Source organism: Python bivittatus, unplaced genomic scaffold (assembly GCF_059951505.1).
Source record: "Python bivittatus isolate LINGU-HERP-01145 unplaced genomic scaffold, Pbiv_v1 ctg000480_np1212, whole genome shotgun sequence".
Lineage (NCBI taxonomy): Eukaryota > Metazoa > Chordata > Lepidosauria > Squamata > Pythonidae > Python > Python bivittatus.
The window spans coordinates 60,559,337-60,576,776 of record NW_028277075.1 but is presented as its reverse complement, the minus strand read 5'-3'; the positions used below and the strand labels follow the sequence as shown (position 1 = coordinate 60,576,776).

At 35.3% G+C, this 17,440-nt stretch overlaps 1 protein-coding gene across 3 annotated transcripts in view; it reads left to right on the top strand.

Moving 5' to 3' along the window:
- The window catches only part of KCNQ1 (potassium voltage-gated channel subfamily Q member 1), a 382,970-nt gene that overhangs the window by 253,944 nt on the left and 111,586 nt on the right, over positions 1–17,440 (top strand). For 2 of the 3 annotated variants that reach the window (XM_025176966.2, XM_025176962.2), the window contains 4 exons: positions 4,913–4,988; positions 12,572–12,666; positions 14,343–14,389; positions 15,509–15,570. In XM_025176966.2, coding sequence (XP_025032734.1) covers positions 4,913–4,988; positions 12,572–12,666; positions 14,343–14,389; positions 15,509–15,570 — 280 coding nt within the window. Of the gene's footprint in view, positions 1–4,912; positions 4,989–12,571; positions 12,667–14,342; positions 14,390–15,508; positions 15,571–16,064; positions 16,185–17,440 lie in introns of those variants that run through there. The other variant, XM_088146049.1, reaches the window with a different exon arrangement.

Here is a 17,440-nt window from a genome sequence, read left to right as displayed (position 1 = left end):
ACTTTGGAAAGCACATAAATAATAATTGTTGTTTGAAGAGGTCAAAGGAGTGTGCAGGAGAATGAAGGAAATGTAAGTCCCATGGATCATTTGGAATGTTTCTTGCACAATTTGGGGTGAAGGCATTTGGAACTGATGGTATGAAGGATCACTGTCAGACTCCAGACTTCTCAAAGCTTAGTTTTTTGACTCATGCTTGCTTGATTAGTAGTTATCAGTCACACAATAAAATGTTCTATAAACCACTAGTATAAGGTCATTTCAGATAAGTAAATAAATAAAGTCAATGTATGTTACAGGTACTGCAGTCCCTTCGTTAACAAAATGCTGATTAAGCAGCTATAAACAAATCTGCCCATTTTAAAGATGGCCTCCCTTCCATATCCTAATCAGGGTTTATTCATTGAGCATGACCAAATAAAGCTGATTCATGTATCAGAAGTGATGTAAGCACATAGAAATGCCTTATAAAAATCTCTTCCTTGATTCAAATAATCAACTGGTCCTCAGTTATCAAAACAGGTTTCAGGCACCAGTACAATTCAAGATTGTGTCAAGGTTGAGAATTCAAGCACTAATGTTTAGTCATGATTTTAAAAAATGTTTTATATCATAATGTTTAGGACGGTCCAAACAGCTTCCTAACTGCAAACATGTACAGCTGTCATCTCTCCTCCACCCCCCAGAGGAAAACCTTACCAGAGCTGGAGTGATGGGGAACAGCAAATGCTGAGCATAATTTTTTTCCCTACCTGCACTCCTCTTGTTCCAGTAATGCCCTTGACTTACAGGTTTGCCTCCTTAAAGGGCTATTGGGTTCCAGCTGCATGCATTTGCATGCCATAACGTTTTTAAAAACCACGCATATCCTCTGTATCTTTCAATACATCATGTTGAAGGAGGCCTAACTGAAAAGCCAAGATAAAAACTCTGGATAATAGGATGGGAGCCTTCAAGACAATAAACAAGCTGTCTTTGGATCATCCATAGTGCTAGAGGAATTATCTCTAATGTGTTGGCATTAGTTCTCCAGTTGCCTGATAAAGATTACGTTGAGAAAGCATTCTGCTATTAAAAGCCCTTTCCCCCCCTCCTTCACTGAAATATAGCCTGACATTCAAAACCAGAGGCCTGCTTTTACCAGGTATTTCTTTATAAAAGAGATCCTAATCTCAATAAGATAAACTGCTTAAATAAAACTTGGTGAAAGAACAGGCTGAATAGCAGATTATGCTCTATTTTAAAATAGACTGCTTTTCAACAATTCTGTGCTTGTATCCTCATGGAAGCAAATAAGAACTGCTGCTGTTTTAGACATTATTGAGGATGTATTTACTCTGGATTCTATTTAATTTTTTAATATTAATTTGCATTGTATTGAGAAGGGTTGTTTTAATTTTGTTATGTTTTCTATTGGGCAAAAATGAGCAGGGAATTGGTAAATAGAGCTTCTTTAGTTGATTTGAATGTATAAATATTATCCACTGTAGTCTTGTTGAATTTGTCTTGCACATTCTAATTTAAGAGGAAAGGTTGTTCTTTGGAAGCTGAAATCTTATAGTAATTTTCAATTATTTTAAAGGGAGTCATTTATCTTTCTAGAAATAGCAACACTGAAATAAAGGTGTGGAGAAAACATGCCTTTAAAAAAATGGAGTTTTACTACTATGTAATAGATAAATATATAGGTTTCCTTGATTCTTTTTAAAGAAGAAAACTCAATATTTGCCTATATTTCAGAACAATGAAGTAACCAACAGTGATTAAATATACAGTGGAGCCTACTAGCTGATGGTACTGACTTCACTGACTTCCATCAACTTCTAATCCTTATTTTTCTCTATATTTTATTTATTAATTTATCTTCTAGGCATTACATTTTATCCTTCGCAAACCTGCAGTGTGTTGCATAAAGAATCCAGGTGGTATAGATCAACTCCATTCACTCAAGAATGAAGGATAAATGCATACAAATATAAATATATATGTGCCATTTTAAAGAGAAGAAGAAACAAAGCCACTTTTAACCTCCTACTTTATGTTTGTGTATGTCTGCTTGACTCAAGAAAATACCCTGCAGCTGCAGCTTTTCCAGTAGTAAAGTAACTTAAGCTCAGTGTTGTCACAATTATTCCTCTTTTAAACTAAAGAGATGTCTGTTGGTTCAGTCTTCCCCTATTAAATAATCTGAGATAGGGAGACCTAATTAATATTTAATTTTGTGGAAATTTTGCAAAAAACTTGAGTGTTAGACTCAAATTATCTCCGTGATAATGCCTCATAAGTTATTCATTTTAGTCGTAAGTTTATGAACAAGTCAAGACATCACTCAGTGACCTTCAATAATTAATCCTCTTACTGATTTACTATTTATTTTTCCTAACATTTATCAATTGTTACAACATTAGAAATAAATTCTATTTCTGTTATTGGATTTCTTAATGCAAACTAAAGTATATTAGGGATGGGAACTGAAGTATTAAAAAAATTGAAAATTGCATGATCTCAAAGTTAACAGCACAGCAAAACACTTCAAAGAATCCTACAATTAAGGTAGTTTTATAGAAGTCAGATCAGTATTTCAAAGTTTTTTCTATAGATTATCTTTATTTATACAAATCTCTTTCTGGGTAAGAATATTGAATACATATGTTTAAATTTTAGGTTTTCTGCATAAGTTTAATTTGTTTTTCTTCTTCATGCATTGACTTCTTATAATTCTGGATTTTTTAAAATTTTTCTGTTTCAGCAGTTAAGAAAGGTATAGCATTACATTATTTAATAAATACAATTCGCTTTATTCGTTCCTCTATTAAAGTGGTTAAAATAATGTATTATCTTTAAATGGACTAATTTGCAAACAGTTGTGGCAAGTATTTGCATTTGTTGATAATTATACAGCTTTAGAATATTTCTCTAAGCCAAAAGTAACAAAATAGATTCAATCATTTCTTGTGACAAATTATGTTGTTTATAGGAATATTAAATAACTTTCTGAAATATTTTCCTTTTATAAAAATCCCTGTGTTCGTTTCCAAATGACAAATAAAATATGTACTTACACGCATAAATGCAGACCTACATACAAGCACAAAAGAAAAAGCAACCAAACTAAATCAGAACTATTTAATAAAAATGTAACTGCAGAGAATATGATCTATAAAATTATCGCATGCCATCCAGACAATAATTAAGATCATTCAAAGGCAGGAAATTCAAACTTTAAGCAAAGTATTTGGAATGCCCTGCCTTTAGCATAGGTGTGACAAATTTATTTTATGCAGTAGGAATAAAAAAAAATATGAAATTTCTTATTTTACTGTAGTTTTCTAAGTATTTTTCAAAATCTGTTTGATGCCATTGAATTACTTACGTATGTATACTATATAAGCACAAATATATGTATGAGAAATATTAAAATAATAAATAAACATGACCTTTTTCTAAGTTATATTTCCATTGTTTCTAAGCATTGCATTGTTTTTGTCTGGGGCTCATTGTTCAAATGCATAAGCAAACAGCTTGCATGCATGCGGTCTGTTTTAGTTGAAAAATGCTAATTGTTGCGTTCAGAGTGTTAAAACTTTGCTTGGGTGCTATGAGTATATAAATAATCAGAGTATCTTTTCTTTAGCAGCTATGCCCAAATAACCTCTGCTTGCATTCAAATCCACTTTATTTAAATATTTATTTAAAATATTACCTCTGATAATATTTTAAATGGATTATTTTGTAGGGAGCTATTTACCTGGACACTCACTTTGGTCGAGCCCCCATTGTTTAGGTGGAATCCCTCCATTAACAGAACTCCAAGTCATCCTAATGGTGAAAAGACTAGACTCCTTAGGGGTTGGCAGATGCAGTGGGGGGCATCTGGGGACTTGCAAGTATGATAAAGGAACAGATACGGAAAAAGCATTTGCAATGGGCAAAGCTGGTGGACATTTCTGGAGCAGGAGTTAAAGCTTAGCCAGTAAAAAGGGAGGGGGAAGAGGAGAGTTGCTCAAACTAACATTGAGTTAGGTAGAGTATTCCTTCAACTCATTTGAATGTTACTTGGCTAGCCTTACTCAGTAACAGAGCTGAGTACATTTACAGGGCTGCTGCTGTGATTTGGTCTCTTTAATAGGTAGGAACACCGTTGCCTTTCTCTCATCTTTCATCAGTATCAAATTGACTTTAGTGAAGCTAAGATTATTACCTTGAATGAATGGGACAGTCTTACTTGACACACATCCAGCAAAATGCATATTGGAGGGCTGTGCAAAGACAGTTCCCTTTTGTTAGAACAGGTATGATAGGGATTTATATATATATATATATATATATATATATATATATATATATATATATATATAATATGATTCCATACCTGGTGCTAAACAATCATTTACTTGAGGACTGGAGCAGGTTGGCATGTGGCACAAAATGGAGGCATCCCTTTTAAACCAATATTCTAAATTAATTGTTCTAGTAGTCCAGCTGGGATTAGTGGTAATGGCATGTTCTCCAAGTATACTTTTTATTTTCCTGGTACTGTGCTGATATATGTCTAACTTTCTTCTAATAGCTGGTTTTATATTCTCAGTTTGTGATGTATTGCGATTCCAGTTAAATCAGTGTTTCCTTTTCTTAAGAGCTTTTCAGATATTTATCTAATGCGTCATGAACAGAATAGTAGCGTGGCTGCAGCCCACGCATTAGCCTCGGCTAACAGAGAAATCTAAAATCCCTGCCCTTTCAATGCAACCGATGGTAACTTGAAAAAGAGCAGGGAAGATAAGTGGGCCAAGATTTTATACATTTCTCATGACTTAATATTGTGAAAGGTATCCAGTTGTAGCATAAATAGTAGATAACTTGTGGATTGCTTAGCTTTGCCCTTGTAACCCTTCTGTTTTTTTTCTTACAGTCTGAAAGAACATCACCGCTCTGCCATTAAAGTGATACGTCGAATGCAGTATTTTGTGGCAAAGAAGAAATTTCAGGCGAGTTGTTATTTTTCTAAATGAACCCCTTTTTGACTCCCTGTTTTGGTCCTTGTTTCTTTGAAGGCTTAAAAAAGGAAAGGGCGGGCAAATCCATTTTCCAGTGGGTGAGCTACACCTACCATTCTCTCTGTTCTTCAACAGGGTGGCTGTTTATCAGCAAGTTAGTCAGTTGTGGATGCAATGGGAACACGCTGAGCTTCTGAAATGCAGCCTGAATTAAAATGTTATTTTCTACTAATGGACTTGACCTTTCCCCTTTTTTATCTCTGTCTCCTTCCAATGCAAACATTCTCATATGTCTTCATTCTGAACTGTGTATTGTCAGGCTGATGTAGTGGACCTAGAGATTAGAACTCTACCTTAACCTTGTTTCTATCTCAAACTAGCCGAGGTCCTGATAAGAAGCTCAGATAGAAGTTTGCTAGTACACTGGACGATTTCTGCCACCTTTCTCACCAACACTCATGGGAAAGCCATTCTGAGAGCCAGCAGGCTCAACGTCTTCTTCATGGAATTTCCAGAGCTTATTCCAATTGGACAGATTTGGAAATTCAATAGGTTGCTTTTCCATGAATACGGAGTAATATGCTGCTCTTGAGGTGGGGGGAGCCTTTTATACTGTATTCATATACAGAAGTCAAAATTAACATTACTTGGGAATACAAGTATATTGTCCTGAATTTTTTATAATATTGTTTACCCTGGAATTAAGTAGTATAGATAGAACCATATTTATTGCAAGCAAACAAGCAAGGAATCAGTGAATGAACCTATCCGAGCATGAATCAGTGAGTGAAAAAACAAATAAGTACTAGTTTAAGAAAAGTAGGGTCTATGGTATAGATTTTAGCATTTATATTATTTCTATTGCATATCCTTTCTTTTTTTCATATCCCCTTTCCCCCCAATTTTGCTAGTCTAGAAAGAGACAATTGCCCTGGGACATAATAGAGGTTTTACTCAGCTTTTCTCCCTAGATTCTAAAATTTCAACAAGGCATTTTCTATAAACCTTTAAACACATCTTCCCAGCCAAAAGGGCTGAAAACATTGCTCTTTTTTAAAAGCAAGCTATAGTTCTCAGGAAGTACGATTTTGTATTTGATTATTTCCTAATGCTCCTAGGGACTCAGGGCATCCACAAATCATGGCTAGAGAAAGTTTTCAGCAAAGACTGTAGGAGGCCTTATTCTGATAAAGATCTTATAAATACATCACAAATAAATGTATGCTGTTTAATAATTAAGCAGAAATAAGCACACCACTTTGCTGCTGTGATTGTGATAAGGTTGTAGCTGAAACCACACACACACAAATAGAGGTCATATTTGATAATTTACAGAAGCTTCAGCTATATTTCTTGGGTACATCAAGTGATTACTTCCGCCTTTAGTGCCACATCTCCACAGAGGTTATTGATTTGGCTTAGGGTATTTAACAAAGTGAAGCTTGAAGCTTCCATACATTATCAATGCAATATAGAGTCTACCCTAGCCCCAAAGAGAAATTTGGTGGCAAAAATCATTTGCCACAACAGTAATGTGACAACTGAGTTAAAACATGCTTGAGTTGGTTAAACTAAACTAAAATGTGAATGTGGCATTATGTAATAATATATTACATAATATATTACAGAGTCATTGGAGTTGGGCAGCCAATACATTTAAATAAAATAATAATAGCAATTATTAAATAATAATAATAATAATAGCAATTATTATTTAAGCATTTTGCCATGCTCCTCAACAATAAAGGCTCCCAAAGCACCTTGCAAAAAGCCACTAAAAATAAAATAATCATTACAATAGGTTTAAAATCTAAAAGATAACACAAAAGGGAAAAGGGTTGACAATGGAAAAAAGAAAACAGGGCATTTAGGCTTTCATTCTTGAAATTACAAAGCAGCTTTTATAATAATAATGCTAAATTAATAAAATTGACTAATAATAATATAATCATCATTGATTGGAAACTGCATAGAGAGAGGAAGACTCAACAGAGCAATTTGTTTAGCCATCCATCTCTCTACAGTTGCAGCCTTAGAGAATGCTTCAATTTACTGGGGAACGAAATGAAGTTGGTCTTATCAGGACCAGTAGAGTGATTTATTTCCTTCTATATGGCTTCAGCAGATGAAGAATTGGGAAGAAGAGCCATACCATCAGCTCTATTAAAAGACCTACTTCATCAAGTCCCTTCCTACACAAATACCAAACAGCAACTGTTTCATTGATTTAATTGAGCAAAATAAAATTTATGCAGGAACATTTCAGGTTGCTTCACATCAGGATGCTTTCCATCTTTCTAATGAAAATTCAGCTGAGCTGTTTGCAGTCATAGTCATTAATCATGTAAAGCTGTGCAATCAGTACAACTAGGAAATGGAACTTTGGAACTGGTAAAAGATTATTAAAAAAACTCTTCTCTAATGACTAACAGAAAATAGTTTTCCACATCTGATTCACAAAATGCAGACCTATCTGTAATCAGAAAGAGTGACTTAAGTACTCAGGGAGCTGTGGAATTCCACAGAGTCATCTTACACATATAAATATCTATCTACCATGCTACTCCTTTTTGGGATAAGCAACGTTATGCAAAGCACAGAAAAAAATAAAAAGGAATCGGAATAATTAAAGGCGGCAAATAAAGGAAAAGAAAAGGAAATTGAACTAAATCCAGTTTACACCAACACCATTCACTGTGCCTCTCCATACTGCGCTGTCATTGCTTCCATTAAGCACCTGCATCAATTCACACATTGTCTGTTCTTCTTTGAACTTTTCATCTTTCTCTTGTTGAATTGCTCATCAGTTCTATCCAGCCACACCTTTCTTTCACTTTCCTCTGAATCCATTCAGGGTACCTTCATATTTGTCTTGCAACTCAATCCTTCCTGATTCTCTCTATACTCCCAAGCCACTCTACTTCTTTTGTACTGGTCATTCACTTCTGCATTCAGTCCATTTTTAATCTGCACTCTTTCAGTTTTGAGCATCTTTCTTCTTGTTTTTCCATTGCATTTAACTGTTATATCTCTCCAGACATACCTAATCTTCAGTTCATATAACAAAGTTTTTTCACTTCTTTCAACAAACATTCATTCTTTACCAAAGACCACATGCTACCTACTATCTCTCTATTGGTACTTGTGTACAATTTCTCTATTTTCCCATCTTTAGTACAAATTGTACCAAAGCACAAAAATTCACCTGCTTGCTTCATTTTTTTGCTATTCATACATAACTTGAAACTATTCACTCAATTCCCTATCAAAACAATTGCCTTCGCCTTTGATACATTAATGTTTAGATCCCTACTCCTTGTTGTATCAGACAATCAATCCAATACTTCTAGAAATCTTTCAGATTCTTAACAAGCAACACAACACTGTCTGCATAAAAAGTTCACATGCATTCATATCCCCAACTAACCTATCTCTAAAATCAAGACAAGCTTTCTTTATACATTTATATATAAATGCATTAAAAGGTCATGAACATCACACCTCCTTGTCTTGGTCCTTGTTAAAAAGTTGAACCATTCCTTAAGCATTCCATTTGTTGTCACGTATGTTTTACTTCCCTCATATCATTCACTAAACATCCGTCAAGTCTGTATTCATGCAAAATATTTCATATTTCAAGCCTATTTATCATATGCTTTCTATAAATCATCAAATGTACATTAAACTTTCTCACATTCACATAACAATGCTAAGGCCTTGCTAAAGTTCAAATATCTGTTCTGCACATTTCCTGCTTTGAATAAAGTTGTGCTATATTTCCCAAAGTTTTTTCATAGTCATGTCTTACATGCTTTTGATCAGAATTCAGCCATGCACTTGATAAATTAATCGTTCTGTAGTTTTGCACTCACTCTTGTTAACATTCTGTCTCTGTAATGGAGCAATAATGGCATTCTTCCAATTATCAGGCACACATAGATTCTTTCCAAAGACAATTATCAAGTCATACAGCCACTCCATAAGCAAACCATATCAATATTTTAACACTGAAATGTTCCCTTTCGTGTATTAGATTTGCCAAATGCTTGAAAGAGAGGAGCATCAAGAAGCAGGGAACAAAGAACTCAGAAATCTGTCAGAATATTCAGCATAGAGCAGCTCCTCCAATTTAGAGAGCAACATTTCAGATATATTAGACAGTAACTTCAGAATGTCCCGCTTGAATTTAATACTTCTTGAGAGCAAGAGGTTGGGGAAGACTCTCACAGTATATTTACAGTCTAAGTTTAATATTTTTATAGTATGGTTAGGCACTTCTTTCATAAATATTTATTTAAGAATATAAGAAGGACCCTATTTCATCAAATCAAAGGTCCATCGGGTACAGCATCCTGCTTCCTGCAGTGGTAAACCGGATATCTCTGGGACATCTACAAGCAGGACATGACCACTACTCCAGTTACTAAAATAAATAATAAAAGTTCCTGTACAAGTTTAGAGGTCCAGTAATCATAGTGTGTGTTGTGGCTTACAGTGATGTCACCAGACACTCTTGATGTATTTATAGCTTTAGATTTCAAAGCGTCACCACAAACTGGGCAGTGTTTTATACGTAATTCAGTTACCTTGCTATCAATCAAGAACTGCGTATGCAATTTTCTGTAATCACTTCAGAGGGCTTTCTGGCAAACGAAATAGTTCAAAGTTCTTTGTACTTCAAAGAATGTTACACACGCTTGGACTTGGCCATTGTTTGGTTATACTTCTCAGAACTTCCTGCAGCTTGTACTTCCCTTTCTGCTTTTCCATTTTGACTCTGAGAGAAACTTTGTGCTACACATAAAATCAAATGGAGAAGAATAGTATGCATCAGCATTTAAGGACAGAGAATGACAAGAGTGTGCCATTCTCCAGCATCCCTTCTGCAAACAGTTTTCCTGCATATTATACAGAAAATTCTACCTCATTGAACATCATTATTGCCCTGTTTTGTTAGTCTAACAAAACAGGGCAATAATGATGTTCAATGAGGTTATAAGTATAAACCTAACTGTGTGCTTAATTAAAACTGGGGGGAAATAAAACTAGTAGCAGTAATGAAGAACTGGGCAACAAATTGGAAAACAAAAGCTTGTTTTATCAATAGTTGGGATGAGGAATGTGTAGGAGTTGCATAGCTGTGCACTTGCTGTGTACAATCCTTTTGCTATTTTTATTTGGCTCAAACAATTTACCATGAATTGTGCTCTTGGATTAACTATCGTGATTTTCCTAGAAAAGTGATAATATCTTTTATAATGACGATTTGACCTGGGTAAGCTGCAGAAAAGACTATTTCATCTCAAACAAAATGAAGTTGCTATGTGACTTTTCTATATGGAAATCTTTGTGTGAATAAGCTTTGACATTCCATGTTACATGTACTGTAATTCTATATTGTTCAAAGCACTTACATTCAGGAGCTATGTGTGTTGAATGTTAGACTAGCTAAGAGTCCTAGGTCCAAACTGGGTTACTTGGAACATAAAGGATTGTTATTCGCTTTGTAAAGTTTGCTACAGGGACCACGTTTCATGTGAAGTACTGTTGATGGGATAATGGGAGAATTCATTACCTTCATCTCTGAAATAAGCAGAAGTTCGGCTGGATAATGCTTACAATTTCCAATTGTGTCTGGTTTGTTAGTTATACAGATTGCCTTTTTAAGATAACCGGGTGAACTTAACTCCTGACATTTTTAAATGAAATGGTTGTGTGATGGTTATATAATTATATTTATCCTTAGAACGCTGTCCTGTGAGCAGAGAGAACAGGGAAATCAGATGTGTGCATCAGCAGAGATTTAAAGGAATCCAGTCACAGTTTGTTTTAATGTTTTATTTCCTCCACATAGGAATTCCACTAGCTGTTGTCTCCACTATCCCCTGTCATTATTTCATACAAAAATAGGTACATTACAATAATGAATACCAAATCTTTACAACTGACTCCTAAAAAAGAAAAGAAAACTTGCTGATAAGCTACATGGAACAGAATAAAATATGAATGTGTATGGTTCAGGCACAGATTGGATATTCACTGATCTGCACATTGATTTGCTCGGAGTACTCGTTTTCTAGTAGTTTGTTGTTTTGGTGTCTATATGAATGTGCCATGGTGGGAGGAGAAAAGCAGGACACTTTTTTACCTAACAGGGATCGCTCTTTGGGGTTCTGTCTAATTTAGTGTAACTTCAGCTATTAAATACTATTATGCAATTCAGTTTGGAGTATAGTGACTTCTACGGTCCCAGATGCATGCATACTGCTGACTTCTAGCATAAGAAACTGTAAGTGAGGCCACTTTAGCGTACATAAAACTTACAGTAGTTTTAAGAGATGTTTTATATAGATAGGTATAATTTCTTAAAATCCCGAATTTTTTAATGTTATTTATACATACTAAGGCGCTTCATTTTAAAAGCAAATGGGGAGATTTTTCTTAACATTTATAAACTAATGAAAGAGTTTTTAAAATTTACTGAAGAACACTTTCTAGCCATAGATTATATACAGTGGTGGATTTATTCCAAATACTTTGCCATCTGATTGAATTGGTATGGAATGTTCAAATTATAAAACATCCCTGGTTTATCACATTATAATATACGTGCAGGTTAATGGACCACAATATACTACATGAAGATGCGTTAACAGAGCTTCCCCCACACACACACACACACACAAACACAGAGTTACAGCAGGCTGTTATCAATATGGTGCCTTTTATGGGGTGAGGTGATAAGTGGAGAATATGTAATGTATCTGGATAATGTGACCAGTAAGTAAAATATCATCACTCTTACAACTTTATATCCAATAAGAAAAAAACTGTTTTTTAAAACCAGTTTCACCGACTTCCAGCTGGTTCTAGACTCAATTCAAAGTCCTAATTATTACTTTCAGTGCTCTGAATAGATTAGGGCAGAATACTTAAAAATCTAGTTCCTTAATTCATGAAGATGGCCTTTCTGCATGTATTACCATTATCTAGGTGTGTCACTAAAACACAAGTAATAAACATTTTAACAAAGAAATTGAATTATACCCATTAGTCCTCATCCCTACTCTGTACCAATATAAAATTGTATCAGAAAGCTGTAGAAATCAAAAGGTTGGCTTTCAGTTCTTCCTGATCCCTCAACTAACAGCCACATAGATATGGTGTGCTATAATGGGACTTGAAATATTATTGTAGTTATCATTGATGAATGCTGTTGTTGATGGTGGTAAAGGGATCATCGCAGGATAAAAGATGTTCCAAGTAAAGCTGCCTTTTGCAATTGACTGACGATGATTTTGTCAGTGCCAATGGTCTTGAAGTATATTATTACTATGGTAGGTCACACAGTCAGCCAGATGTTTAGACTGGATTTGGCATTTTTATCCACCTATCAAGTCCTTCCCAAGGACATGGGATAGGCAGATGTTGTTGTTTGATGGTGTTAAAGGTATTGTCACAGGATATAAGCTGTTCCAAGTAAAGCTGCCTTTTGCAATTGACTGATGGTGATTTTGTCAATGCCTTATTATTATTATTATTAATATTAATATTATTATCATCTATTTTTACAGCAAGCTAGAAAGCCTTATGATGTACGTGATGTTATAGAACAATATTCTCAGGGTCATCTCAACTTAATGGTCCGAATAAAAGAGCTTCAAAGAAGGTATGGGCCAGAATTCAGCTTCCAAACTTAATGGCTTTTTTAAAAAAAGTATATTCTGAACGTGCATGGACAAACTGCAGCCCACAGTACCCCCACTGCCCCACATTAGGTGGCATCAATTGTTAACTGTGGAACTTGCTATGATTTTTTTTTTCCTGGCTGTAGCATAGGAGTATATTGATATATTTAGTGAATTGGTGGGCATGTGGGCAAAGAAAAAAAAGTGAGGAATAGAGAATTGTGTTTGTTGAGATATTTTGGGTCACAGCATAAAATTTACTACTGGCTTTGCATAGCATACTAGTCTGCTTAAAATGTATTTATGTATTTCCTTAATTCAGTTTAATCCAATTCAATCAATAAACTGCCTGACTCTGCATATATATTGTGAGAACCCAGTCATTGCCTGAGCATGTTGTACAAACCAGGCTATAATAGGCCATAATAGGATCTGTATGTTTGAGTTTAGCATGTTACGTGAATTCAGGCAATCGATTTAATTGTATTACTTGTTTTGGTAGCCTGCTCAGCCCATGAAGGTGCAATGACATATTAGAATTGGAAAACCATTGGTTAGTAATGATCAACCGTAAAGAGGGGGACTGTATAACATCCACACCTACCAGTTCTCACCCATAAATATTTTTCTCTGCTAGGAATATTTCCTGATTCAGATTTAGTTTAGAAGACAAAATAGGTTGAGCACAGAGGTTACTGATAAAATTAGTCCAGTTAGGGAAGAATTAAATAGTGTCCCATGGCCCAGCACATAGCCCCTAACACACTTCCATACCTGCATGGAACTTTGAGTGTTAGCGTATCTGATCTGATCCCACCCTTAGGAAAAGGAATTAAGAATGAGATATGGGCAATAGAAGCGGGGTTAGAAAATGTGGTGATGACAGGGCTTGGAGTATTTTCATATTGCGAAGATTCCCAGATTGCTCTAAGCCATAGTTTGTTATAACTAGGCTTTACCGAATAAGTCACAGTTGGCTGGATTCCTACAACATGCTAAGCCATAAATTATGTTTACAAGCCATAATGGCTGGGTTGACAGGACATACTATCTAAAACCAAACAGGCCTTGTTATGACTTAGAGTGATGTATGAACCCAGTCTGCCTCACTTTCCCCCCACCTTCCCACTTTTATTTTCTTTAACTTGAATGTAAGATCTTCACAAATAAGAAACTTCATACTTCATCTCCCATGTATTAAAGAATGGTCATTTATTTTATCCTTCATAGGCTTTTGAGCATGGCAAAAAAAAAAAAAAGAGCAGAATTATATAAAAAGAAAATTATTAAAAGGTTGCTTTATTGCTGCCCATAAACCTGTTTGAATTGGGGGGGGGGGTGGAGAAGAACCCAACATCTCCATATCTTTTTAAAAGAATTTCTTCCAGGCCAAAGAGGAAGTGTTAACAGACCACAATAAGTCTTTGTGAGTGAGTAGCTTCTTCATGAAGCCCTTTTTGGATCAGACACAATATCTCTAAATTTCACAATAATAAATTCAAAGGCATATTTTGCAAGTGAACCAATAGCTATGTAAGAGCTTCTTTCATTATTGGTAGAAACACACAAAACAACCACAACTGCCTTTCGGTTGCTCATGTTTCACCTGGGGGAAAACTTTGGCTTCTTATTTTATACACTTTTTCTTTCTCTCTAGATTGGACCAATCTATAGGGAAGCCATCACTATTTATTTCTGTCTCAGGTAAGTCACCATCCTAGAAAATTGCAGAATGTATCTTAAGTATGTTACAAGTCAAGTATTTTTCCTAGAAGGTGGCTCAGGGAGGATGGCAGTTTGTTTAAGAAACAATTAAATAGCAGTTCATCCAACCAAAGGAAAAGCCATGACAAAAAATCAGGTCAGAATAAAAAACACTGAACGAATTAAATTTAAAAGGAATTAATTACAACAGCTAATACATTATTCTCGTGCATTTAATAATTTTTGGCTTCTGTCGCATGAAAAGTTACAATTCAGTGGCGCTATTTTGGGGACTCTGAGGAATGCATCCAAGGCTTTGGGTGCTGCACGCATCCCTGCTGGAGATAGCAATTGAATGAGTTGTGCTCATCATTCTAGCTTTCATAATTTACAGTGAAACCAAGGTCTCTGTATATTTCTTTTGTGGGAAGTGGGAATCCAAATAAACATACTCCAATAGCCAGGAATCTATATTAACAATTCAGGGATGTTGATGATGATGATCATCATCAAGAAGCGTATCAACGTACTTCAAGGGCTAAGCCTTGCTGTTGCTGGTTTGCGTTCTGTTTTGGTGCTTTTGAATCAATCAAGTTGACTCCTGACAACTTCATGGACAGGTCCAGAAAGAAGTGGTTTGGCCATTGCTACCTTCTGGGATGTTTTCAGCTTCCCAGTCTGGGGCTGAGAGAATGTGAGTAGCCCAAAGTTACCCAGCAGCTTCTGTGCCTACGAGAGAATTAAAACCTGGGTCTGCCTGCTCCTAGTCCAGCACCTTAACCATTACACCAGACGGGCTCTCACTTATGCCATACCATACTTTTCAGCTACATTATTCTTAAATTTAATTGAAATTTACTAAATTGAATGCACTTTAATTCTTCTGATTTAAACCATAACATGAACTCAAGATACAGCCTGTACTTGAGTCCATTCAAGGCGAGGCTTGAATTGATGCTAATAAAGGGATAAAAAACTACAGTTAATGTAATAAAATTACCCATCTGTCAGCAGGGCTCAATTAAGTAGCTGTAGTAGACTAGGTAAATGCAATTGCATGGCTTCATTCTATACTATTGTAACACTTGATATTCATCTAGAAGTGTTCTTTCTATGCAGAAAAAAATAAAGACCGGGGGACTAATACAGTTGGTGCCCGGCTGAACAGAGTCGAAGACAAGGTAGGCCTAATTAGATTTTCAATAATAGTTGTATTTTACTGCATGATGCAAAGCACACCAGCACATTCTTTTCCTTCCTGATTATTAAAAAAATGCAATTTAATTGTGAGGACATGAACAAGGACCACCAATTTAACAAAGAGAGTTTTGTAGAAAGTAAAAAGCTAATTCCAAAGAAAGATTTCATTTCTAGTGAACTGACTGAAAATGGAAATGGAGGATATGATCTATAATATTTTGCTGTTCCTGCAAATGGAGGTACATTATTGAGTATGCTTACATTGCTTGTGGTTTTCTCTATAATAAACCCTCTAGTTTGAGGGTTTATTAATTTAATCATTTAAATCAATTGAATTATTTGTTACTGGGCTTTGCCCTGCTTTTCTCACTATAAAAGGGTGACTAATACGTATATGCAGTATGTAACAATTACATTGCACAATTAAAATGCTGTCTAATGTCTGCAGTTATCCATATGTCCTGACTTGTTTCAGCTTATTTATCCAATTTCTTCTGATTACAATGGGAAGAAAATTACATCACTGTAGAGCTGACAGACAATTGAAAGAAAATCCTTCCCAGAAGACTTGGAATTGAATATAAACAAGGCAGAGAGAAAAGGATGGGAATTGCTAATATAACCAAAACAATGAACATTTTCCCATAAAGAAACAACATAGTCACAGAAGTGAAAGGAGCTTGAAAGAATATGATAATTCTATAAAAGCAAGTCCAGTTTTATCACTTATTAACATCACTGCTGTTATTCTGTTTTCTCTTCTCCTCTTCCCTTTCCTTCTCTCTACACTAACGGACAGAGGAATAATTGCCAATTGGGATCTAAGAATAGATATCCAATAATGGCAATGACAAGGAAGTGAGAGGAAGAAGCTTTGACCTTTGTGGGTAGAGTAAATCCATTTTTCTGAAATAGACTGGATGAGGGGATCCATACACAGGCATTCTTATGGATGCTAGAAGCTGCCTCATGAGTTGTACTGAATGAGGAAGTTCATTGATTGCCAGCTGGAAACCATTTTCAATGTATGGTTAGTGCTATGTCAATAGATATGGTGCTCATAAATGGAATATCACTTAAGTATTGCTTGAAATGTTTGCGAACTTTTTAAAAACTATAAAATTGTCATCTGTGCCATTGGTGGGCAGGTTCCAGAACGTATCCTTCATTTTGTCCTTTTTTTAGAGCTATACATGCATTTGTTATATGTATTTTAAGAATCATCCAAGCAAGAATCTTGCTTTTTACATAGCTCATCTTTTATAAGATGTCTTTGAAATCTGAACATTTTTGTACATTTTGTACTATCATCTCTTCCACAGATAATATGTGATCAAAGGCAAATGCACAGGAGAGGGTGATGTATAACTGGTTTTTAGATTAAGGTTGTAGTTGGATATGATTACATTTTGCTGCTGCATTAGCATGTGAGTGCAAGTCAAGTCCTGACCCCTGGCAACTATATGAACAGGTCCATGCAGGTTTTTGGGCAACATCTCAGCAGTGGTTGCCATTGTCTTCTTAGAACTGAGAGTGAATGACTGATCCAAGGTCACCCAACTGATTTCATGGCTAAGACAGGACTACAATGCCAGTCCCCAAATTTTTAGACTGGTGCCTTTAACCACTACAACGAATTGGCTCATTCTTTTGTGTTTTTTACCATGATATGAATACAATTTTCAGTATGCTTGTATCTGTGTGTGTATCTATAGCAACTATGTCTATATCTTACTCCAAATTGACTCAGCTGGGAACATTTGACATTTCAGTTGTAAATTATCTCAACCCATGTTTCTAATGCCTTTTCAGAAATAAAATGTTCCACAGGTTTGCCATTATAACTGTTCT